Source organism: Myotis myotis, unplaced genomic scaffold, assembly GCF_014108235.1.
Source record: "Myotis myotis isolate mMyoMyo1 unplaced genomic scaffold, mMyoMyo1.p scaffold_m19_p_1, whole genome shotgun sequence".
Taxonomy (NCBI): Eukaryota; Metazoa; Chordata; class Mammalia; order Chiroptera; family Vespertilionidae; genus Myotis; species Myotis myotis.
In genome coordinates, this window is record NW_023416313.1 from 10,964,971 (window position 1) to 10,987,938 (window position 22,968).

The following is a 22,968-nucleotide window of genomic DNA, read 5'->3' on the forward strand; positions in this document are numbered from 1 at the left end:
CTCTCTCTCTCTCTCTCTCTCTCTTTCTCTCTCCCCCTCACTCTAAAAAAGTCAATATAAAACATATTCTCAGTCGAGGATTAAAAATGAATAATAATCATAATAATACAATTTCTCATCGGAGCAGCAAAAATATGCATATTTATGCTATACCTCAGAATTTTAGTGATTAGTTTACCTGTCATGAGATGAAAAAGGTTGAAAATTGCAGGGTTAGGTACGCAGTTTGGCTTGGACCAAATGTCTCTGTGAATCTTTTGAACAAGACCAAATGTTTGTTCATCACAACTGGTCGCAATTATAGTCAATTTCAGTTTCCACCACCTTCGATTATTTTGCTTAGTGTTACCAGAACATGCAGATCAACTTGGTTGTCTTTCATTTATTTTTGTTTTCGTCTCTCTTAAAGCTACTTTTGTTTCCTCCCAACAATTGACAATTGAATGTAACTTCATCCCATAAATTATTTCAATAAAAACTGAAATTCTTTATTCCTATGAAAAACAAAGCAAAACACAAAATGTTGTTTGAAAGATTGCAAAAGGTTAATTTCACAAATAATGAAAGTTATTTTGCATTCCTCAGAATGGTCCTTATCTTGGTTATTTTCTTGACTAATACCCAGGTTAACTCAGATTGTGATTTTATGCTGAGGTAAATGATAAGAGTCGCTGAAACTTCTGTCTAGGATGTTTATTTATATGGATCAATTTACATCATTCTTATGTTTCCATTCATTGTAATTTAAATCTTAGACTAGTTCTTAAACAATTGTTATTTGTATGAGATTTGTATGTTTAGGCACTTATTGGCCTGAATTTTATACATGCAAGGGGAAAAAAATAGAACGGGTCATGCCCAAATCCTTAAACCTTAACAACATTTTTTTCTTTTTCTCCTACTTCACCAGTTAACTGGCACGTGTCCAAAATGGAAACCATCCCATATACCATGATATTTTGAATTTAATTTAAAAAATCACTTTGCAATGAATATTATAAAAATAAATATATTACTCACAATTTGGGTATTCTTGAATATTTTTAGCTGAAAATTCTCACAAAAACAATGATCTTAAAGTTGGTCAGGTCTGCCACTTAGGGAAATTTTTTTTTTATAGATGCACGTGGCATATGGGGAAGGTCTGTCGTTTGCATCTACAGACGCTTATGGCGTTCAATGAGTTAATTTATATGCACCATCACCTTTGTTCCCAAATAGCAAAAATTTCTCATGCCCTCATATTGATCCTTATTACTCTGATGCATTTTAAGTCAGCTAAAATTTTGGATTTTGCCATTTTATAATAGTCATATGAATATGAACGGAACTTGTATTTCCTGTAACTTAAGAAAAAGACACCTGGAAAGCCAGAGCAGAGTCATAATAATTTATTTTGAGACATTGAGGGAACCTGACTGATTTAGAAATTATTAGAGATGTTTTATGTTCACTATTATTTCAGAGTTAAGAATAGTTTATGTTCTAATTCTTTCAAAAATCGATTTGTAATAAGATATTGAAGTGAAATATAAATTTTCTATGGGTAAGGAAAAAAACACGAACTGAAGTTAATTTAGGAAGGAAAGTTTTATACATATAACTCAAACATAGTATGCTATTTAAACTTAACAAATTAAAAAAGGAATCCCTGAGAAACACTTAAAAGTAACAGAATACAACATCTCTGACTACATTTCAGAATGCCAAGTTAGCAACGGTTTACCTTTCTGTCATTTAATATAGCTATTTTTAAAACTTATATTTAGCAACATTATATATTGTCTCTCATCTAGAATTGATCAAAATCTGAAACTAGGCTAAATTATTTTTAGTGTTAAAAATATCAGACCAGCTTTAGAAATTTGTTGTTTGTGAGGCACAGAGAGCTCCATCTCTAAGTAAAGACAGTGCGTTGTCGGAGACTAAATTTAGCAGTACGAGGCGGGAAACACGGGTGTCTAGAGTTATTTTAGGGCACCAGGAGAGGTGTTGCCAATGAAAAGAGAATCATAGAAGGTTGGTGCCAAGAGAGGTCTTGAAGGTTCTCTATTCATTGTAATATTTTCATTTTTATGAAATTAAAGATAAAGCAAAGGCGTTAGAACACACCACAGACTAGGGCAGTGAAGGATCAGACAGAGGGGAGATCTGGAATTTAAACAGAAAGGGGTTGGAGGTAGAAAAATAAGGAGAAGACACAAAACTCTGTGCTAGCACATGTCCGCTGTTGGTCTGAAACTACTGATCATACCTTCTCTACCATGTTTTTCTTCCCAGAAAATCAGGAAAGTGGTAGTTTGCTTCCTCCATAAAAGCGGCCCCTATGCCAGGAAAGCATCCTGAAGTCGCCCCGAAGTGCCTAGTGCTCTTAGCATCCCCAAATCAACAGATTTCCACTCTGTCTGGCTGAATAGTTGTGACATTACTTTTTGTTGTTGTTATTGTTTGTTTTTTTTGTTAATCCTTACCTGAGGATATTTTCCCAATTGATTTTTTAGTGAGAATGGAAGGAATAGGGGGAGAGAGAGAAAAAACACACACACACACACATCGATATGAGAGAGACACATCAATTGGTTGCCTCCCTCAAGAGCCCCCATCAGGTCAGGGATGGAGCCTGTAACCAAGGTACATGCCCTTGACTAGAATCAAACCTGGGACCCTTTCAGTCCGTGGGTCGATGCTCTAACCACTTAGCCAAACCAGCGAGGGCAGTTGTGACATTACTTTTTGGAGAAGAAGGAAAAAAAAACTTTCCTCTTACTAATTCCTTAATTCAAAATAATTTCATGGCACAAACGGAAACCTCGTGTAAACAGGCTGCCTGTCTCCAAATGCATGGCTGACAACAGATCCTTTTTCGTTTACAGAAAGCAGAAGTGCCAGGGTTTGAAAGGTAGGGGAGAAGGGAGTGAGCCATTTGAGAAAAAAACAAGGTGCAGAAAAATAGTCCAGAACCCCTGAAATAAATTACACTATTGCATACTTTTGACACTGTTTATCTTGAACCCTATGCAAACAAATGGAAGTTTATGCAGAATTTTTCTCATGGGCAGTCATGCGGGCTTGGCTATTTCCATAAACATTCCTTTGAATAGAATAAAATCCACCAGTTGATGAAAAAATTATTCATTTTGATTTTGATTGTCCATTCACAGGTCACATTTTCATAAAAATAACTTTGTCCTCAGAAGATATGTGGACAGAGATAGGATGGCATCCAGAAAACTTTTAAGGAAGCCTCTGGTGCTGTGAGAGCCAAATAGTCTTAATGTTTTAGCACCAATAAGTGCTAAGATCTCCGTTAGGAATCGGAAGCATGTGACCCAGAGCAATGCTACAGAGGTGAAATTAGCGAAGTTCCCAGGGGGCCTCAGTGTCTGGTGGGAGACAGAAGGTAGCCTGCCTTTCAGTTCTTGTAGGACAGGGTTTGCTGGAGTGCCCGCCAGCGTGCTGGCCCCCCTTTGTGGATAGTATGCATGATTTAAAAGAAGCTTTGTCAGCACTGATTTATACTTTGACAGCTCAGGATATTAAGATATGGGCAAACATACCGCTCACCCTTTTACAGATTAACCTGGAGACTGCATTAGGCAAATTTGAGAGCATTAAAAGATTTTGCCAATTTGTCTGGAAACAATTTCTCTTTCGTAGTGTGTCAAGGGTAACACTCCATGCCATTGTCCTCTTTTAAATGGCTTTGATAAATCGTCTGGAAGGTTAGAGAATAGTCGTGTAGATATATATTTAGCACTTTAAAATAAAAAAAGGTTATTCGCTTAATCGTTAAATGAATTTAATCTGTAAAAATCAAGAGCACTCGAAAATGTGTTTCCTTGGAACCGCAGCCGCCGTATTATATCAAAGGTCTTTAAAATCTTCGTGAAAATAAAATCATACTTCTGCATTACTTCCCAATAAGTAGAATGCTTTGGGCTATTACAGCAGCATGAATGGTAGCTATTATTTGGGGAAAGCCTTCGTTGACAAAAGCAGTAAAATTGCATCTTCTCCAGAGTTTGCCTGTTTTTTAATATGGCATGTCCTAGATTGTACCATTTGCATGACATCAAGAGAGCCTCCTGTATGATTGTGTCCCCTGGAGACCCTCGTGAAATGAGATGTATATTTCATGAGACATTGTGGAGGTACATAATTTCTAAAGTAAGGAATTCAAAGAGGCCCCTCTGGATTCACTCCTTGCACTTTTTTTCCAGTAGTTTTATGAGAAAAACGGCGATTCTGTGGGAATGTTTAAACAGTGGTTGTAAGAACAGACCTCGGATATGAATTAGCCCTTTGGGTGAATTCTGAGCTGGAAACAAGGATGAGATGCAGTCATCCTCTGATCACAGTCTTGCCCCTGCACAGCTTCACGTGGAGCTGACAACCCTTCTGATTATTGCATCAAACATCCCGCTTCTATCCCAAGTGAAGCATTGAAATACTTTTTCTTCACTGGAATAATAATATCGCTAAGCACCAAGCTACTAGATTTAAACACTGCTTATTAGGGAAAAAAAAATGATAGGACAGGTAGGATTTACTACTTAACCATTCATTTTAACAAAGTAAATTCCTTTGTGTAAAGAAGTTTTAATTCCAAAAACAAGTGACAGGAAAAAGCAGACTTAACCAAGTTTGGAGCAGCCTATTCTTTTTCTCCAAACTTTGAACTTTAACAAACTGCAAAAAAAGATTCATTTGTTTCAATTTTGTGTTATTTACGAGGAACAGATACAGCCTTTTAACTTTTTACCTTAGATATAGGTAGCGTTTTCACGCTGCTGCTGCAGTATATGTTTTGTAGGGGTTTGGGCTGAAATTAGCATCTTTGAGAAAAACAAAAATGATTATTGATTTCCTAATATTTTAAACACTTATTTCCTGGAGAGTGGTATCACTCAGGAAGTTCCCTCACTGAAAAGGATGCCGCCTTTACAGGGCAGGGAATTCGTATATAATGATAAACAATGCAAATTATGAGCATAGTGACGCTTAAAATAGAACAACTGCTGGCTTGCTACGTGGATTCCTGGTTGGGACTGCGGGAAGATCTATGGTACCTCATTTCTCTTTCTTGATTTGGAGTTCTCGAAGGAAAACTGCTTTTAAAAAGGAGAAAATCTAAAAGTAGTCTCGCTCTTTCTTGCCAAGGATAGTGAAATTAACATGCAGCTGGGCTTCTCTGATAAATGGATTCTGTTAGGTCACTGAGGGGGTGCATGTGACATTAAGTGATTTACAGTCCTTTACCTTAATGAAATTGTTTCAGCAAGATGACGCTGAAAGCTCTTAATGGATAGCTTTTCTTGATGTAATGAAATTGCATTCCTATGGCATTTAATATAAGGTGCAGTTATTATTTACAGGAGCTCTCCAAGGGCTGCTATTTGCACAGACAGTTCAGAACAAAAAGAGATTTCAGTGGCGGGCGGCATGGAGGCCAGAATGGCTCCTGACATTCTTCAGCCGATGAGTGTATTTGGGGGAGCATTTCAGTTCCCGCAGACAGGGCTTCTTAGTCCCTTCAAGAGACTTCCTTTCCCTCACCCTGCAAGTCTTCAGCCTTTTCCACATATCCTCTCATCCGTTTAACAGGCAACTGGATTACAACCAGATCAGCTGTATCGAAGATGGGGCATTCAGGGCTCTCCGGGACCTGGAAGTGCTGTGAGTACCTCTGATTTCTCTGACTCCTCACGAGAGCTTTGTGTCCGGGGGGGATGCTAATGTGGAAGCTTATCTGTTAGCTTAAAACCCAGGGTCAAAATGGTCTAGTAAAGAGATGCCTTAATAACTCATGGTGAAAACAGGGAAGAGTCCAAACGGGTGTGTGCAAAACCTTGTGCATAGCTATATGTTAAGGTAACATGGTCTATGTAAGAGAGACACGCAAATGTTCACACATAATGTCCTTGACGTGTCTCTTCTTATGATAAACTATTTTGATTCACGGGATTTGTGGGAATTTCCAGGATTGCTAAGTCATAAGATAACATCAGTTGTATAGGAAAAATCACAACAAAAAATAAACCTCTGTGTAGCTGATATGTGGGTATAGGTTGTAGTTGCTATGCAATGGAAAGATATTGTCTCACTGTAAAATGTCCTTTTTGACCAGATAACTTGACATCGTTTTTGCAAGGTTCTTTTGAAATTGACATTCTAATTTTAATGAGCGGCCCAATAGGTCCATTCAAGTCTTCACTACTGACTTAGTAAAGCACAACTCACAGATCTGAACTATCTGGGCAGACACGACTGACAGAATTGGTTAGAAGCAACTGAATAATCTCTACAGATCCTCGACTTAGTAACCTAATTTAAATTAAATGATTAATTATAATAAAAATAATTTTAATGAAAACTAGAGTTCCTAAAGCAAGGGAAGCCACCTGTCCATTTATGAAATTTTTTTTCCAGTCAGAGTGTCAGCTTTTTACAGCTTTTGAAATATACGTATACATTTCTCCCCCATATAAACTGTTTTTCTATGCTCTCATTTATCCCTGACTCAATGTATGCAGAAATCCAAAATTGAATTAAATGTGAAGAAGTTTTGAATTTTTAGCCCAGCTGGTTAAAGTTATCTAGGAATCACAAAAGCCTCCTGAAAAAAAGGATTCCATTGCTTTATAAATTAAGTTTGAGGAACAGGATGTAATTCTGAAAAAAAAATGTAATGTTTCAATCAGAATGACTTATTTTAGCAATATTTTCTATATGATTTTGATTTTAATTGTGAATAATTGAATAATAGAGTTTTTAGCTGCGTCATGTGATGTTATTGCTAATTATTTTTAAAGGCTTATGTAAGAATAAGTTCATTGAGGTAAACTATTATAAGAATATATACTGTTCTCTGACCACAGGAGAAGTCATCTTGGTTTTGATTGATAACAGCCTAACTTTTAACTTTTTCTATAGGAAAAATACTCCAAGTGCAAACCATACACAGTGTAGTTATGAGGCCACCTTTTAAGTTGTGTTCCAGAGCCAGTTTTAATACACGAAGCTCACTGATGCTAATTCAGAGTCAGAATAATTAGGATACAGCTATGGTTTCGTGATACTCATCTGATGTCAGGACTGTAGCCAATGCCAGTAAACTTTGTATGTGAAGAGATTGCCACAGAAGTTATTTAATTCAGTGGAGCCTGATAAAGCCAAACAAATTGACACTAAATCAGTGCTCCTAACTAGGAAGATGAATGATAGCAATCATTTTGTGGAAATTTTGCTGAGTGTTTTGGACAAATTGAAAATTCCTAATGTACTTTGTTATTAAGAGTTTAAATATTTACTAGATGTGGAATAATTTATATATAACATATTGAGTATATGTTGAGTACTCTATAGTGACAGAAAGAATATAAATACTATGTATACTTTGAAATATTTACATATTTACATGGACAGAGAGAGAATATGTGAGAAAGCAAATCTGCCATGTGCCAAGCACTGTGTTTGGCAGTAAAATCCCGCTACCAGTTAATACAGTGACTATTAATTTGCTTATTTGTTGTAAATTAATATAATTGCTTTCGGAAACAGTAAATTCATGAAAACACAATCACCTCATTCATTGTGTGCTGTGTGAGCAAACTATCTAAAAAGTGGCTTTAAAAAGACCTCCTATCATGACCACATCAGAGAGTAATAAACATTTTATGGTTCATGGAATTAAAATCGAAATCTAACATTTAAAGCTCTTTTGGGGACCTAATATGTATGTCTCAAAAAGATACAGATTGGTCTGAGTTTGTTTGCTAAAAAAAATAAAATAAAATAAATACATAAAATCGGCACAGAAAGTATGCATTTCTTTCAAAAGGATTTAAACATTTATATTGAAAATTTATAAAGTCAAGCACACATTCTTTTATCATATATGTTAACTTTAAAATTTTTATAATTCATATAACCTTTAGAGAAATTAGTTGATGAATTAAAGGAAAAATTGGATGAAGTACTGAAACCACTGGAATTCATCAAGCCCGAATACCTTGCTAGGTAAAAGAAGTTCGCCTATTATAAACATTTCCTCAGGAGCTTTTTTATGGAGTTCACTTCTAAAGGGTTGCAGAAAGTTTGTTCTCTGTTTCGCGCATTTTTACCAATCATAGCTCTTTAGATGAGACCATCTCACTGTGTGGGAATAATGAAAGGACGCTAATTTGCACATACATCAATTCAGGCTCCCAATGGTTTAGATTTTTTAAAATTTTAATTCAATGAACCATTTACGAATGTTCGAATATACTGAGGCCAAACAAGAGGAGTGGTGATCCAGGGCCATTGATGAAAATGTGTCAGGTTAGGTAGAGAGAGTGAATAAAGCTCAAGAAGGGGAAGTTTAGGCAGATGAAAGCAAGTAGGCCGTTTATCACCTGTATGTTCATGGCCTTACTGTGGAATTCTGGTTGGTAAAATATAGAACTTTTTTTTCCTAAATATGAAGATACTATCCCAAAAATAACTTTGAAAATTAAATCTAGATCAATGTTTACTTTTTCTTTGGAGGCTAGACTAGAAATGAAATATATCCCTTGAGTTGCTAATTTTAGGTGTGTTTTTTTTTCTATAGAATGCACATAATTTAACTTAATTGAAACACGGTGATTCATATCCAGTAAATATCAAACTCTCTGCCAAATCCTATGCCTGGCACTAAGAAAATAGAAAAAATAAGTCCAGGTGTAAGTCCAAAGGGGCCTACATAATTAGCAAGAATAACATTTTGTATTTCAACACCAAGATGTCCTTTGTACAAGAATACATTCTCATTACAAAGAGAGAATTTTGAAGTTGAACACAGAAATGGACTTTTGCATGACCATAGCATAAACATATCATCAGACCTAATTAATATGTATTTATTATTAACCTTTAAATACAGTTTCTTTGGTTCCACGTATTGCTCCATTACCAGGTACCAGTATCAAAATTGCTTTGCCGACATAGATACTGAATAAAGATGCTAAGATAATTTATTTCTTCAGTTGCACTATGCAAACTAACATTTTGAGAGAAGACTTCAAATTGATAGCCACCAGCATCAGCACTAAGTGAAATTCTGTTTTCTGTGGCATCATAAGAAATTATAGTTTCAAATTAATGTGTGTCTGCTGCATTGAATTACTTTAAAAAATATCTTATCCCCCAAGTCACATTTTAGTATGGTGTGTACTCTGGAGATTTTCGCTATAGAAAGTCAGCAGCAATTTTTAGGGCGGAAAAAGGGGTCATTGGAAAGCAAATCCCTTTGAGAAGTGAAACCTTTTAGTGCAAACATCAGGATATATTTAAATGGCGTTTGAAAAGAAATCTCATTTCACTTGAGTACATGGAAAATGCTACAGGCTTTTAGATAGCATGAACCAACCAATTCAATGCTTTATAGGTCCTGCATAAAGTGGGCTGTTTTGTTTTTTTTTTTTACCCCCCTATGTGACTTAATTCAAATCACTTGGATTAGTTCTTACATCATTCAATACATTGCAAAACTGGAGAGCAAAGAGGGTCAGTGCATGTTCCAGACATGTAACTGCTGTGCCCTACTTTGCTGAGAAGTTTAAGTTAATCCCTCAACCCCCGAGCACCCCGCATGGCACCTTTAACAACTGTAGCCGCCAGCTGGCCTAACGTCGCCTCACAAATGTACCTTGTTTCACCCAAGCAGACTTGGCTCATGGACTTTTTGAAATATTTGAGTTGGTTGCCGGTATTTAAAATTAAAAATTAGGAGGATTGATCTAAAAATTTTGAACTCGAGCTTCTTGAGAAAATCACATTCTTCAGCAGCCTTCCAGTACCACAGAGCAGTAGTCCGTGGGAGCTGAATACTAACTCTACAACAAAGAAGAGCATCGCTAGTTTTCCAGGGCCCTCCTGGTTCCCAGCTGTGCACTGCTCTCCTTCTCTCTCCCTCATCATATTTTCGCATATCCAGCCTGCTTCTCTCATGTTTGTTCCCTGCCTGGCCTAGGTAGGCAAATGAATTTGCAACCTCTAATTACAACCCCTCTCCAATATCAAAGGTATCCACCTGGGCTATTGATCCCATCTTTCTCGCCTCCTTCAGCAGCTTGTCCTGTTTAGTCAACACTGTACTATATGCTAGAATCATGTTCCGTCTCCACACTGTCCTCACACACTCCTGGAATAGCTGTCTTCACATTTTGTTGTCACAACCAGACTTCTCCGAAGAGAAAGAGGGAGAGAAAAGCAAATTCTTTTCTTCATCTTATTAATTCTAAGTTTTTGTAACTTGAGTAATTCATCTCACCAGTTGGCCTATTTGCTATTTTCAGACAGGTTTTATGCCTGCCTGTTTTATTTTTATGATATTCCATATTGCCATAAAAATAAGAACCATTCAGGAAATATTGGATGAATAAGTGAGAAGTAGCAGTAGAAATAATAATAACAAACTAACAATGCTTGTTAGGGGGAAATAGGAAAAATTTGAACCAAGAAAGAATTATGCTTATTTTCACCATATCTCCCATGACCACCCATCTTACGTAGTCTAGTTTCAGGAAACCATGATCATCACCACGTAGCCCTAAAATAAAAGGACGGTATCTGGCTGCAGCTAAAAACTGTTAGAATATATTAAGCTTTTAATATACTGATGCAGAATGTCACTTCATCCCCACCCAGAGCAAGTAGCACATATAGATATCATTCTTATTACTCAGATTTCAACAGTGGCTGATGTCTACAGGAAATAATAATCAGCAGGACTGTGTTTCAGGACCTGACAGAAGCGACTCCATGACACTGCTGTGAGATTTCAGTTGGAGCTTTCAAATATGTTCATTTACTCACGGGCACTAATACACATAACACCTCTCTAAGGAAATGTGACTACTTAATGTTTCCAATTGTGACTGTCTCAGGCTTGTTTGTCATAAACAGACATACATGCAGGTACAGGTGCATCAAGCAACATAGAAACAGTAAAGATACTGTGGCTGATGCCATACATTTGTAATAAATATTTGGTAAAACTGAATACACAGTGATATGTTAAAATATACAACTTATTTGTCATCTTGTTTATAATATAGTACATTCTCTATGCCATCTCAACCCAGTAGTTGTTTTATATAAACATAATCACTACAAGTTTTCTTTACATTCATATATAGAATGATTAGTACATTTCATATCTGAAGTCTTTAATTATTTTCTTTTATTCTACAGCACTCTCAACAATAACAACATTACCAGACTTTCTGTGGCGAGTTTCAACCACATGCCTAAGCTTAGGACTTTGTAAGTAGTCGCAACATATATAAAGGTCAATCTAATCAATTAGGGATGCCCCCTGAATACTATTTTTAGTAAGCAAAGAACAAGTAGTTCATTATGGTGTAGACAAGGAAAACACCAGTTTTATTAAAGTTCTAGATATGATATTTGAGCAAATTATTCTGAAAACTTGAAAGCTTTCCTTTAAATGATATGTGTTCTGGGAAGTTTACTTTGAGTTATTGTGGAGGTCACATTTCATTAAGAAATGGAAGACTCCTTGATTGGCTGTCAGAAATGATAAATGATAAATCTTTATGTTTTTATTACTGTATGTCAAGCAGACCTAATAAAGCTAAACTAGCTCGCCAACATTCTTTGCAACATAAAATTACAGCATCACCTTCTAGTGTTTCTGTAATTAAGGTTATGTCAGCATTTCTATTTAAAAATATCTTTTCAGGGGTTACAGATGGACATTAAAATATTTTAGGTGAATAAAAAGGTTCTCTAATAAAGTATTTGCTACAGCTATGTGTGTTTTTTTCTCTTGGAGAAAAATTAATCCTTAAAGCCCAGGGTAGGGATATTTACTCAAAGCATTTTCAGAGATGAATCTCATTTGAACTCAGTTTCAGAATCACCTTGACCTCAAAGAGCTATATTATATACAATATGTGAGAAATAGCCAGAAACATAACCAAAGCATTGGACTTTTGGGTAAAGTATGTGTTCTTAAGTATGTTTTGGAAAAGCCAATATTTTTATTGGCTTTTCAAAATATGTTTTTTTTTATAACAGCTGGTAACTGGAAACATTATATTTATTTTCTTTTTTAATAAAAAATCAATTGAGTTGACAGATTTTTAATAATTAGGCAATATCAATCTTAATTTAATTTTTTTCTCACTAAAGTGTATCTCTGTATACAATGTTCCATCTTTATAATTTTCTTGGAATATGAATTAGCAAAATAAAAGAATTCTGAAAATACGCACATAGAACTAGATTTCGTTTCCTCGGGGCTATCAGATTGAGACTAATCTGTCCAAATTAATAGCCCAGTTCACTCCAACTATATTTAATGAAATTGGTTTCTTATTAAATTTAATTTTAAAAAAACAATTTGATCGAGCTTTTCTTCTTTGCAAAATAAAGCCACTTGGACCGTAAACTCATCCATCATCTGCATTTTTGATAATGTGCCTCATTTTCTTGTAGAGACCCACCACAGTCCATCTTACTAATCTGGCTTTTCCATTTTTATCTTCCTTTCTTATATCACGTGTGCCCATGTAACTGAACCATTGTACTGGGTGTGGTTCCGATGGAAATGCTTCGAGAACGATGATGTAGGATGTGCCACTGGCTTCCAAAGCACGCCACTCTGACTTCCACGCAGATTGAGCCGAAGTTGCCCACCTTTCCCACAATGTAGCTTTTTGCTCTGCGGTCTGCTGTCTAGTTTTCATACAAGGCTCTTCCGTATCTACAAGCTCAAGGAGAATGTAAAAGAGCCATCTAACTTTCAGTTCCCTTGCTTTGCTTGTTTCATTATTCTATATTATCATTGCTACTTAAAAATTCCATTTTTATGGTCCAATTATCTTTCTGGACTGAGTTCCGTTTTAATATCCATTACTGTTATTGGGTTAGAATTGAGCACATCAGCTAAAAAGGGCTAAAATGGTATTACTGTGTCATAGATGATTCTGGGAACGATGCTTTGATTTATAGCTTTGGATGTCCTTTTCTTTAGTTTGAGAAAACATAAAAGCCAGTTTGAAGTCATTTACCTAATTTAGTGGATACATTTGTCTGATGTTTTATTAATGGTGAAGTGCTATTTGCCACTTGGAAGGGATCCACGATCGGGTGTGGATTCCTGCCAGCACAGAGGGGGCTCACTTAATTCCTTCACTCCCAGCCACTTATGTCTTTTAATTCCAGTTTCTACTCTTAGAGGGCAGGTCCCCAAGAGCCAAATGCTGCTGATCCCTTTTTCTGATATTGTACAAAAAGAAGGAAATCATAATAGGGCCTGAAAGAAATGTTTTCTATTTTAATCCATACCCACGGATGTTTATCAATTTTAGAGAGAGGAAGGGAGGGAAGGAATGAGAGAGAGAGACAGACAGACAGACATCGATATGAAAGAGAAAAGAGAAACGTCCATCAGGTGCCTCCCATATGCACCCTGACCAGGATCAAATCTGCCACCTTTCCATGTAGGGAACGATGCTCCAAGCAACTGAACCACCTGCCCAGGGTGGAAGAAGTGTTTTATGTTGAGTTATTATTCTTTCTTATCGAGCAAAAAATGAAAGTGACCTCCTAAAAAAGATTTTGCAAGCAGTTCCTGCAGAGACTAACTAATAATTCAAACTGGGAGCCACGAGTTTTATTAACGTGCCTCCTAGCCCTACCCGCCTCTTTACCCGCCCGTCCCCCAGCACCAATCGGCTATCAGTATGGCGGCACTGCAGAGTGATTTGCCTTGGATTTGTCTCTCTGCACCGTTTTGAATGAACCTAGGCAAAACATTCTCACGGTCATGTTCCAGTTTCCGCATATTTACTTAGATCGCAGGTGAAAGAAGAGAGACTCGATGCTGTGGTTGTGAACCAGCTACATTTTTAGACAAGTAATATGATTGCAAGTTGCTAAGCTTTATCTAATTCTATGTTAAGAAACAGAGCTATATATTATTACTAAAGATTTTTCCAAGTTTTGAAATAACTATTTCTGTTTTGTTTTGTGTGTGTGTGTGTGTGTGTGTGTTTGTTTTTTTGCTTTAAACCTCTTGCCCGCCATTTAGTCGACTGCACTCCAACAACCTGTACTGTGACTGCCACCTGGCCTGGCTGTCGGACTGGCTGCGGCAGAGGCCTCGCGTGGGCCTCTACACTCAGTGCATGGGCCCCTCCCACCTGAGGGGCCATAATGTCGCTGAGGTTCAGAAGCGAGAATTTGTCTGCAGTGGTAAGGGAGAAAGTGCCTTGGTGTGGTCTTATTGTATGCTGTCTTCAAGGACACTGTGAAAAATGCATGCTCTCAGGGTTTCGTGTTGCTCACTAATGTGTGCAATTGTGTGCTAATCACTCTATGGAAATCCTCTGTTTTAGTGGTGATAATAATATGCTCTAAGACATCAGTGCAGGCTTTATAATTACTGATTACTTGTACCTAAGGAATGATGAAAGACTTTTTCAGCTTTCACTCCAGGGGAAATATAGGAAATCCCTAGATTTTAGTACTCTTTGCTGCTCGTTATTTTCCCTTTAAGTAATCATTTATATCTACTTTTATGCTTAACAATTGGAAATATGATTAATTAACCCTGGATCTCTGCTGGGAAATTCAAAAAAAATAACTATAGTTGCAAAGTGACAAAGTACTTTCTGTGTATACATATATAGTAGGGGTTGAAGTCTACTTAAAAGACGTAAATGACTAGCTTTAGTAACAAAAATCTGAAAACAAAAATAAGACATGGGTGATATAAAATATCAGTAGATGACATTTACTTAGTTCTTTCCCTCTGCTTAAACACCAATCCAAGTATTTCACATATAGTCACTTCATTTTACCTCCCTCATAACAGTTTTAGGGAAATGTAATATCTATATTAGAGGTTAAATTACTGAGAAAAATATACTAAGTAACCTTGTTCACGGTTATATAGTTTAAACCAAGGATCTCAGCCTAGGCAGTCTGATACCCAATCCATGGATAGATAGATAGGTAGATAGATATTTATATATATTTATAAAATTATATGTTAATACAGGGTGGGGCAAAAGTAGGTTTACAGTTGTGAGTATGCAAAACACAGAGTTTATTCTTGTATTAGTATTTATTAATTATTGTATTATTTTCCATACAAAAACTGTAAACTTATTTTTGCCCCAATTTATATTTTATTGATCCATATTAACATATAATTTCCTTTATAAATACAGGGCTGATTCTCCTTTAGAACTGACTGTTCAACAAACAATGAGGCATAAATGGTTACCAGTTTCTTAAAGGAATGAGAAGAGGTGCCAATATAGGATTCTAAGTTATTGTTACCTTTTAGTCCTCTTTATGTACTTTCCCACACTTTTTATAACCCACACAAAATTTCCTTGTGATGTCATGAAATGTTCTCAATAGGCCTAGTTGAATTTTTTTTAAAAAATTAGATAATGAAATGACTCACAATTTGTCACTAACCACTTTTTCTCTCTTCACTTCCCTCCCCCCACCCCCTCGTTTTCTAGATGAGGAAGAAGGCAAGTTCACGTTTCTTTTTTAGACTGAGAGTGTGTTTGTGGAGTCTGAGAGGTGTTGGGAGGGACAGGGTTAGCAAGAGCCTGCTGCCACTGCCTGGCATGTCCCCGCCACGCGGGTGCTCTCCCTGCAGGCCTGAGAGGGTTGTCCCTGCTGCAGGGCCAGTGTGTGCACCTGCACATTTGCTGAAATACTGCTGACACTGTTGTGCATCCTTCAAAAAGTAAAATCTCATTTCAAAATAATTTTGTTTTCAAATAATGAGTAGTTAAATTATATACCTGCGGGAAACTCCTTTGCCAATATTTTAGGCCACAGGAAGCCAAAAAATAAAGCATGTCAATTAACAATGTCAGAGTGACATGTTACAAATCATTATAATAGCTCCAAAGAAAATGGTCATTTTGAACCTATTCAGACATTAAACTAAGTATGATCTAGTTTCCCCCCACATTTATGGTCACGTGATTTCTTATTTAAAATCAACAACTATGTCTACCAGGAGGGACATTTTTATTTTTGAGGTAAAGTAAGTTAAGCTGTATAAGTTTAGTAAAGACCAAGCTCTATTTAAGCTTATTAGAAAATGAAGTATAGACTAGTCTGAAGTTGCTGTATTTTTGGAACACAGAATAGTTTTGAATAGAATTTTACTTTTGGAATCTGAATTTAGACTTTCTCACCATGATTTCAAGCCTTACACTTATAATTGGTACTAGAGGCCCAGTGCACAAAATTCGTGCACTCGGGGGAGATCCCTCAGCCTGGCCTGCCCTCTCACAGTCGGGGAGCCCTTGGAGGATGTCTGACTGATGGCTTAGGCCTGCTCTCTGTGGGGGAGTGGGCCTAAGCCATCAGTTAGACATCCTTAGCGCTGCCACCAAGGCAGGAAAGTCTCCCACCACCGCCACTGTGGTCGCCAGCCATGAGCCCGGGTTCTGGCTGAGCGGCGCTTGGGAGCGCACTGACCACCAGGGGACAGCTCCTTCATTGAGCGTCTGCCCCCTGGTGGTCAGTGCACATCATAGCGACCAGTCGTTCCACCGTTTGGTCAATTTGCATATTAGTCTTTTATTATATACGATAATTCCTTTTAAAAATCTCATTTGCTTCATCTGGATATTGACCCCAGAATTATATAAATGCATGCTTCCTAAAGTATATTTTGGAAACAAAAGACCATTTTATAATCAGGTATATAGAGAAATGTTTTTGACATGCTTTGTTTGTTATTTGAGATAAGCTTGCATGTCTCCCAATTATGACTTTCAGGAGGAAGAATATACTTGCTGTTTATGTTTGTTTTGTTTGTTTGTTTTAGGTCACCAGTCATTTATGGCTCCTTCTTGCAGCATCCTGCACTGTCCAGCCGCTTGCACCTGTAGCAACAATATCGTAGACTGCCGTGGGAAAGGTCTCGCGGAGATCCCCACAAATCTGCCTGAGACCATCACAGAAATGTATGTGTCCTGAAACCCCCTGGCACCCCTCCTCCTCCCCAGGGATCCAGACCCTGACTTTCCTTAGGAGAGTCTGGGTTTATCAAAGGCAGATCTGATCAATTAGCTTAGACAAATGTTCCTTTCAGAATGGTATTGACCCTCACTCTGTTTAATTAAGTATCTTGTCGAAGTGGCTAAGATTTGTCTTTTTTAAGCACAGGGAGAAGGAAAAGGAATGCATTTTAAGGAGAAATAGTACGTTTCCTTCCCTTGAGAAGGGGTTATTGGGCTATTTAGGGACAATAAGCAGGGCTTTACTAGTCTGACTGTGTGGGTCTTCCCCAGTTCGTTTCAAGCCCGGAGCGGAGGGAAATAAGGCAGCTGGGGTAATAAATCATAGAACCAGGATGGCTAGACGGTGTTTGGTCTCCTCAAGAGCTCACATTTTAAAAGCAGTTTAGCTGTTGTGTGTGAACTATTGTATAATCTGCCACAAAGTATAAAAAAAGGTAATAATATAAGTCAAAAATATAAGATACTTAAATTCGCGAGCATTTGAGCCTACTTGGGTTGATGTTAAAGCCATCAGAAGTTAAATCCCCTTGACAAAGTGGTTCATACCTGTCTGTACGCAGCTACAGCGAGCATTTGTCCCTGCCAAACCAAGGTCATGTGCAGGAAACAAGGCCATGTGTGATGTCAGAGGGACCCCTTTAACCAGCTCGAGCATTAAACATTAGGGAAAATCTTTACCTCGGTATTCACTCACTGAGAAAGCACCTCTTATCCACCTAGGTGCCATATTATTGTTTTAGAAGCCAGTTCTAAATTTTAACTAAACAAATAGCACTGGGCATTTTTGGATGAAATAATAATGTAGGACCACTTCTTGTGATAAATCTACATTGTAGGCAGAAAAAGATGAAGTTATTTTCAAAAACTATTCATTTATTATTTCATTTTTATTTTTTAATAATTTATTGGGGTGACATTAATTAATAATGTTATATAAATCTTAGGTGGACAACTTTATAATAAAACATCTATATTCTCTATCATGTGTTCACCACCAGAAGTCTAGACTCCTTTCCTTTTTTTTTTTTGGCCAATTCACTGCTCTAATTTATTTATGTGAGAATAACCTTAGTTCCCAAGACCCATTGTCACTATTTTAAAGTATCTAGTGTGTGCTTAAACATGTGCTTACAGCTTTGCTGTCTTAGACAGGGTCCTCTGAGGAACTCTAGAATTTATGGCCATTTGACCCAGACATGGATAATGAAGGCACATAGTATTCCTATCCTATTTCTGATTGATGGGACACTGCCTTGCATAGAAGACACGTGCTTAGTATTTTTTTAGCTGAATCTGGGAAGGAGAAAAATATATAGTTTTAGAAGAGGTGGGTGACATCACACAAAGGAGAAACAGCAGGAGCCTAGGGCAGCGGTGGCAGCGAGTTATGTTTTAGAGATTGTACCTTTGAGGCGAACGGGAGTACGAAGTGCATGCCAAGGCACAATAGAAAATAAACCCAAAAAAGGATATCTCTCTGTATACTTTCCAAGCCACGGGTACTGAAGGACTTTCATCTTAGAAGATGTAGTATATGATGAAGTAGATAGTAGTTTTAGAATAGGGAATAGTACACATATATTCATCTATCCAGGCATGAGCATTTATTTATTTGCTTATGTGTTTATATATTTACTAGAGGACTGGTGCACAAAAATTTGTGCACTTGGGAGGGGTCCCTCAGCCCAGCCTGTGCCCTCTCGCAGTCTGGGACCACTCTGGGGATGACCACTTGCTGGCTTAGGCCCACTCCCCAGGGGATTGGGCCTAAGCTGGCAGTCAGACATCCCTCTGGCAGTCCGGGAGCCCTCGGGGGATGCCCACTTGCCAGCAGGGAGCAGGCCTAAGCTGCAGTTGGACATCCTTAGCACTGCTGAGGAGGCTGGAGAGGCTCCCACCACCACCGCTGTACTGGCAGCCATCAGCCTGGCTTGTGGCTGAGCAGAGCTCCCCCTGTGGGAGCGCACTGACCACCAGGGGGCAGCTCCTGCATTGAGCGTCTGCCCCCTGGTAGTCAGTGTGTGTCATAGTGACCAGTCATTCCCAGTCTTTCTGCTGTTAGCATCAATTTGCATATTACCCTTTTATTATATAGGATAGAGGCCTGATGCATGGGTGGGGGCTGGCTGGTTTGCCCTGAAGGGTGTCCCAGATCAGGGTGGTGGTCCCGCTGGGGTGCCTGTCCATCCTGGGTGAGGGGCTGATGGCCGTTTGAAGGCTGGCCATGGCCCCCAGCCACCCAAGCTCCCAGTGGAGGCTGGCTGGAAGCAGGTATCTGGGATTTATTTAGCTTCTATAATTGAAACTGTGTTGCTTTGAGTGGAGGCCATAGCCAGCCAGGGCAGGCAGGAAGCTTGGCTTCCTCCATCGCCGGGGCAACCAAGCCTCCTGCTTGCTCCAGCTCCATGGCTGCCAGCCACCATCTTGGTTGGGTTAATTTGCATATAGTTGCTCTGATTGGCTGGTGGGCATGGCTTGGGACATAGCAGAGGTGCGGTCAATTTGCATGTTTCTCTTTTATTATATTAGATTTGATTTCAGAGAGGAGGAGAGGGAGAGAGAGATAGAAACATCAATGATGAGAGAGAATCATTCATCAGCTGTTTCCTGCACTCCTCCTACTCGGGCTGGAGCCAGAAACCTGAGCATGTGCCCTGAATGGGAATTGAACCATGACATCCTGTTCATAGGTCGATGCTCAACCAAAGGCATTGCCGGTCCAGGCCTGAGCATTATTAAATAAACACTATATAAAGACAGCATGAATATCCAGAGGCCTTTCCACAAGAGACCAACACATTTGACATCCAAAATAAAAGCTATGAAATGAGGTACAAAATAGTAACTCTGAGAAAGGAATAAATTAAGTCAAAGGTATTTATTGCAGAGCGGGTAAATTGGGGGTGGCAGTGTGAACCAGAGTTAGAAAGTTTTAGTTAGGACCATGGGTCTACCCACTGTTCACTATCTGTGAGACCGTGGGCAATTACTTCTCATCCACGACACTGTCTCCACATCTGAAGCTGAGGGTTATTGTGTGTTTGAGATGGAGTAATTAATACATGTAGAGCTTTATGCGTTTAGCGTATAGCAGTGGTTCTCAACCTGTGGGTCGCAACCCCTTTGGGGGTCGAATGACCCTTTCACGGGGGTCGCCTAAGACCATCGGAAAACACATATATAATTACATATTGTTTTTGTGATTAATCACTATGCATTAATTATGTTCAATTTGTACCAATGAAATTGGGGGTCACCACAATATGAGGAACTGTATTAAAGGGTCGCGGCATTAGGAAGGTTGAGAACCACTGGTATAGTAATCATTCAATAAATGATGCCTTGATCATTGAAGCCTTTATATAGGAGGTAGCCTGTGAGGTAGGCCTTGAAGAATAGATAGTGAATAGAAATGCAGAGACGAGAAGACTTTCTATCTTAATTGAACATCGTAAGCAAAGGCAATAAGAACGGTAATACAAGACACTACAGAGCTCACTGTGGTATGTGAGACTTGAGAGAGCAGGAAAATAAAGTGAGAAAGCTTGGTTGGAGCCAATTCATGGAGGGCCTTGGATAGTATAAAGATCTTTGTCTTTATTTGGAATGCAGCTGGATACAGGAGTTTTCATCTGAATCTTCAATATTAATGGATCGGACAGCATATGCAGTGGTTGGCAAAAGGAGAGAATACCAGGCCTGGGGCCTCTAGGAGGCTATGATGTTGATCGAAGGGCGATGTCATGAGAGCAGGAGCTAATAAGTAGCTGTCAGAATGATGATGTGGAAGCAGATATGATAGCTAATAGAGAAGTAGACATAAGGGAATTTGAAATTTGATGAGATGAGAGAATAATGGTGAAAAATGAACCAAAGATGATGCCAGAGTGTCAAGTATGAGGACTGGGAGATTGTGGTCATATCGTGTGTAAGAATCTGAGGAACCCAACCAAGACTGGCAAGGAAGAGGGTGATGAGCAAAATTTGTGAAATGCCTAAGTGCCACCGAGAGATTTGGAGGCACTAAAGTCAAACAGGCTGTAAGTAAGGAAAGACTGAAAGTAACACGAGACATTTAAAATGGTTTATTTCATGTAGTCTACTTTTTTTGTATTCTGCATGCTCTATAGATTTTGTATAATGGTGGAATTTAGTAACATAAAAGTTATACAAAATAATATGTCCCATTGGTTTTGCCCATATTGGGGAGGTGGTGTATTCGGTAAAGCTAGAATAAATTAAATTTATAAGTTGAGATGACAATATATGTGAAACTTTAGGTGTATTTTACTTCTCTGGTTATTACATTATCAGCTTTATCAGTAGAGCAGCTGATAATAAATCATATTGATCTTCAACTCCAACAAAGTACCGCCATTACCATCAGTTATATTGGCATAACTTACCAGCTTAGTAACTTACTTCTTTTATTACACTTATTTTTTATTAGAATAAAGGACATTAGTAAGATTCAGAAAATGTGAAAATAAAGATATCCACCTTTTAAATTTTTTTATAGATTTCAGGTTTTTAATATATAAGTAACTGAACATTATAAACACCCATATTTTTCAAGTACCTTTTAAATCTGGATTTTACCATGAAGTGTTAGTAGAATTTCTTTATTGGAGGTTATTATATATTTCACTCGATAATGTTGAGTTGATTTCCTATGTGGTATGTCCTGATTCCTGCAACTGTCTCATAATATAATTCTGACCAAAAGAAAGTATGTATGTGCTCTGTGTTGGAGTAATCAAGTGCCAAAAAAGCCTTGACCATCTTTTTTTTTTCTTTTCTATTTTGTGCTTGCACCTATAATTAAAGTCAGAATTGAAATAACTTGGAGAAGGAAGGATAGAAAGAGACTAACATTTGTCCAGTACCTGCAATGTTGGGTATTATACCCACATTATATCATTTGATCTTCTCATTGACCCTTGTGGGGTGTATTTGGAAAAACTAGTGCAGAGGCAAATGTTAAGTAAAGATTGGTGGTTTCCTCCCAGAGGCCTCATTATCCTGATGATTTTACCGTGACCCAGGTTCTGTCCTCCCCTTTGCAGGTTAGAAATCAGATTTGACTGCACCTACTCATCACATGTTGTAATTATATGTATATTTGTGCATTTGTTCCTTTTCCCTACTAAAGTTGAGGTTCTGATGAAGACGGGAACTGATTCTGGTCTAATCACCATTGAATGCCCAGCAACAAAGCTAGCACCCAGCACATAGTAGGCACTTGATAGATATAAGTTAAATATTTATTAAATGGATGGATCATTTAAAAATTAAGCATTGAGAGATGATTTATCTGTGAAAGGATGGAGCTGCACTAAACAAGGTTAAAAAATAAAACCTGAAAGAGCAGTCCTTCTCTTCGTGTAGAAAAGAAAATAGTGCCTTTTAAGCATAACATCGGGAAAAGTAAATGAGTAGGCTCCTTAATGGAGCGGCCTGTAGCTCTTGTTTCTCGCACTCACTTGGATTCCACTCTCTCCATGATCTGAGAGCTCCTTTTTCTCTATTCAAAGCTGACCAGCCCCGCATCTAAGAGGCTTCCTCCTTCCTTAGATATAATACTCACTCCAGTCTTCTTACAGATGTCTTAGGCATCTTCCTCTAAGGCAGCGTTTCTCAACCTGTGGGTCGCGACCCCTTTGGGGGTCGAACGACCCTTTCACAGGGGTCGCCTAAGACCATCGGAAAACACATATATAATTACATATTGTTTTTGTGATTAATCACTATGCTTTAATTATGTTCAATTTGTAACAATGAAAATACATCCTGCATATCAGATATTTACATTACGATTCATAACAGTAGCAAAATTACAGTCATGAAGTAGCAACGAAAATAATTTTATGGTTGGGGGTCACCACAACATGAGGAACTGTATTAGAGGGTC

The 22,968-nt window shown here is 38.0% G+C and overlaps 1 protein-coding gene across 5 annotated transcripts in view; it reads left to right on the forward strand.

Moving 5' to 3' along the window:
* The window catches only part of SLIT2 (slit guidance ligand 2), a 361,217-nt gene that overhangs the window by 204,435 nt on the left and 133,814 nt on the right, over window positions 1-22,968 (forward strand). For all 5 annotated transcript variants that reach the window (XM_036330006.1, XM_036330014.1, XM_036330022.1 and 2 more), the window contains exons 6-9: window positions 5,605-5,676; window positions 11,218-11,289; window positions 14,084-14,247; window positions 16,862-17,000. In XM_036330006.1, coding sequence (XP_036185899.1) covers window positions 5,605-5,676; window positions 11,218-11,289; window positions 14,084-14,247; window positions 16,862-17,000 — 447 coding nt within the window. The remainder of the gene's footprint in view (window positions 1-5,604; window positions 5,677-11,217; window positions 11,290-14,083; window positions 14,248-16,861; window positions 17,001-22,968) is intronic.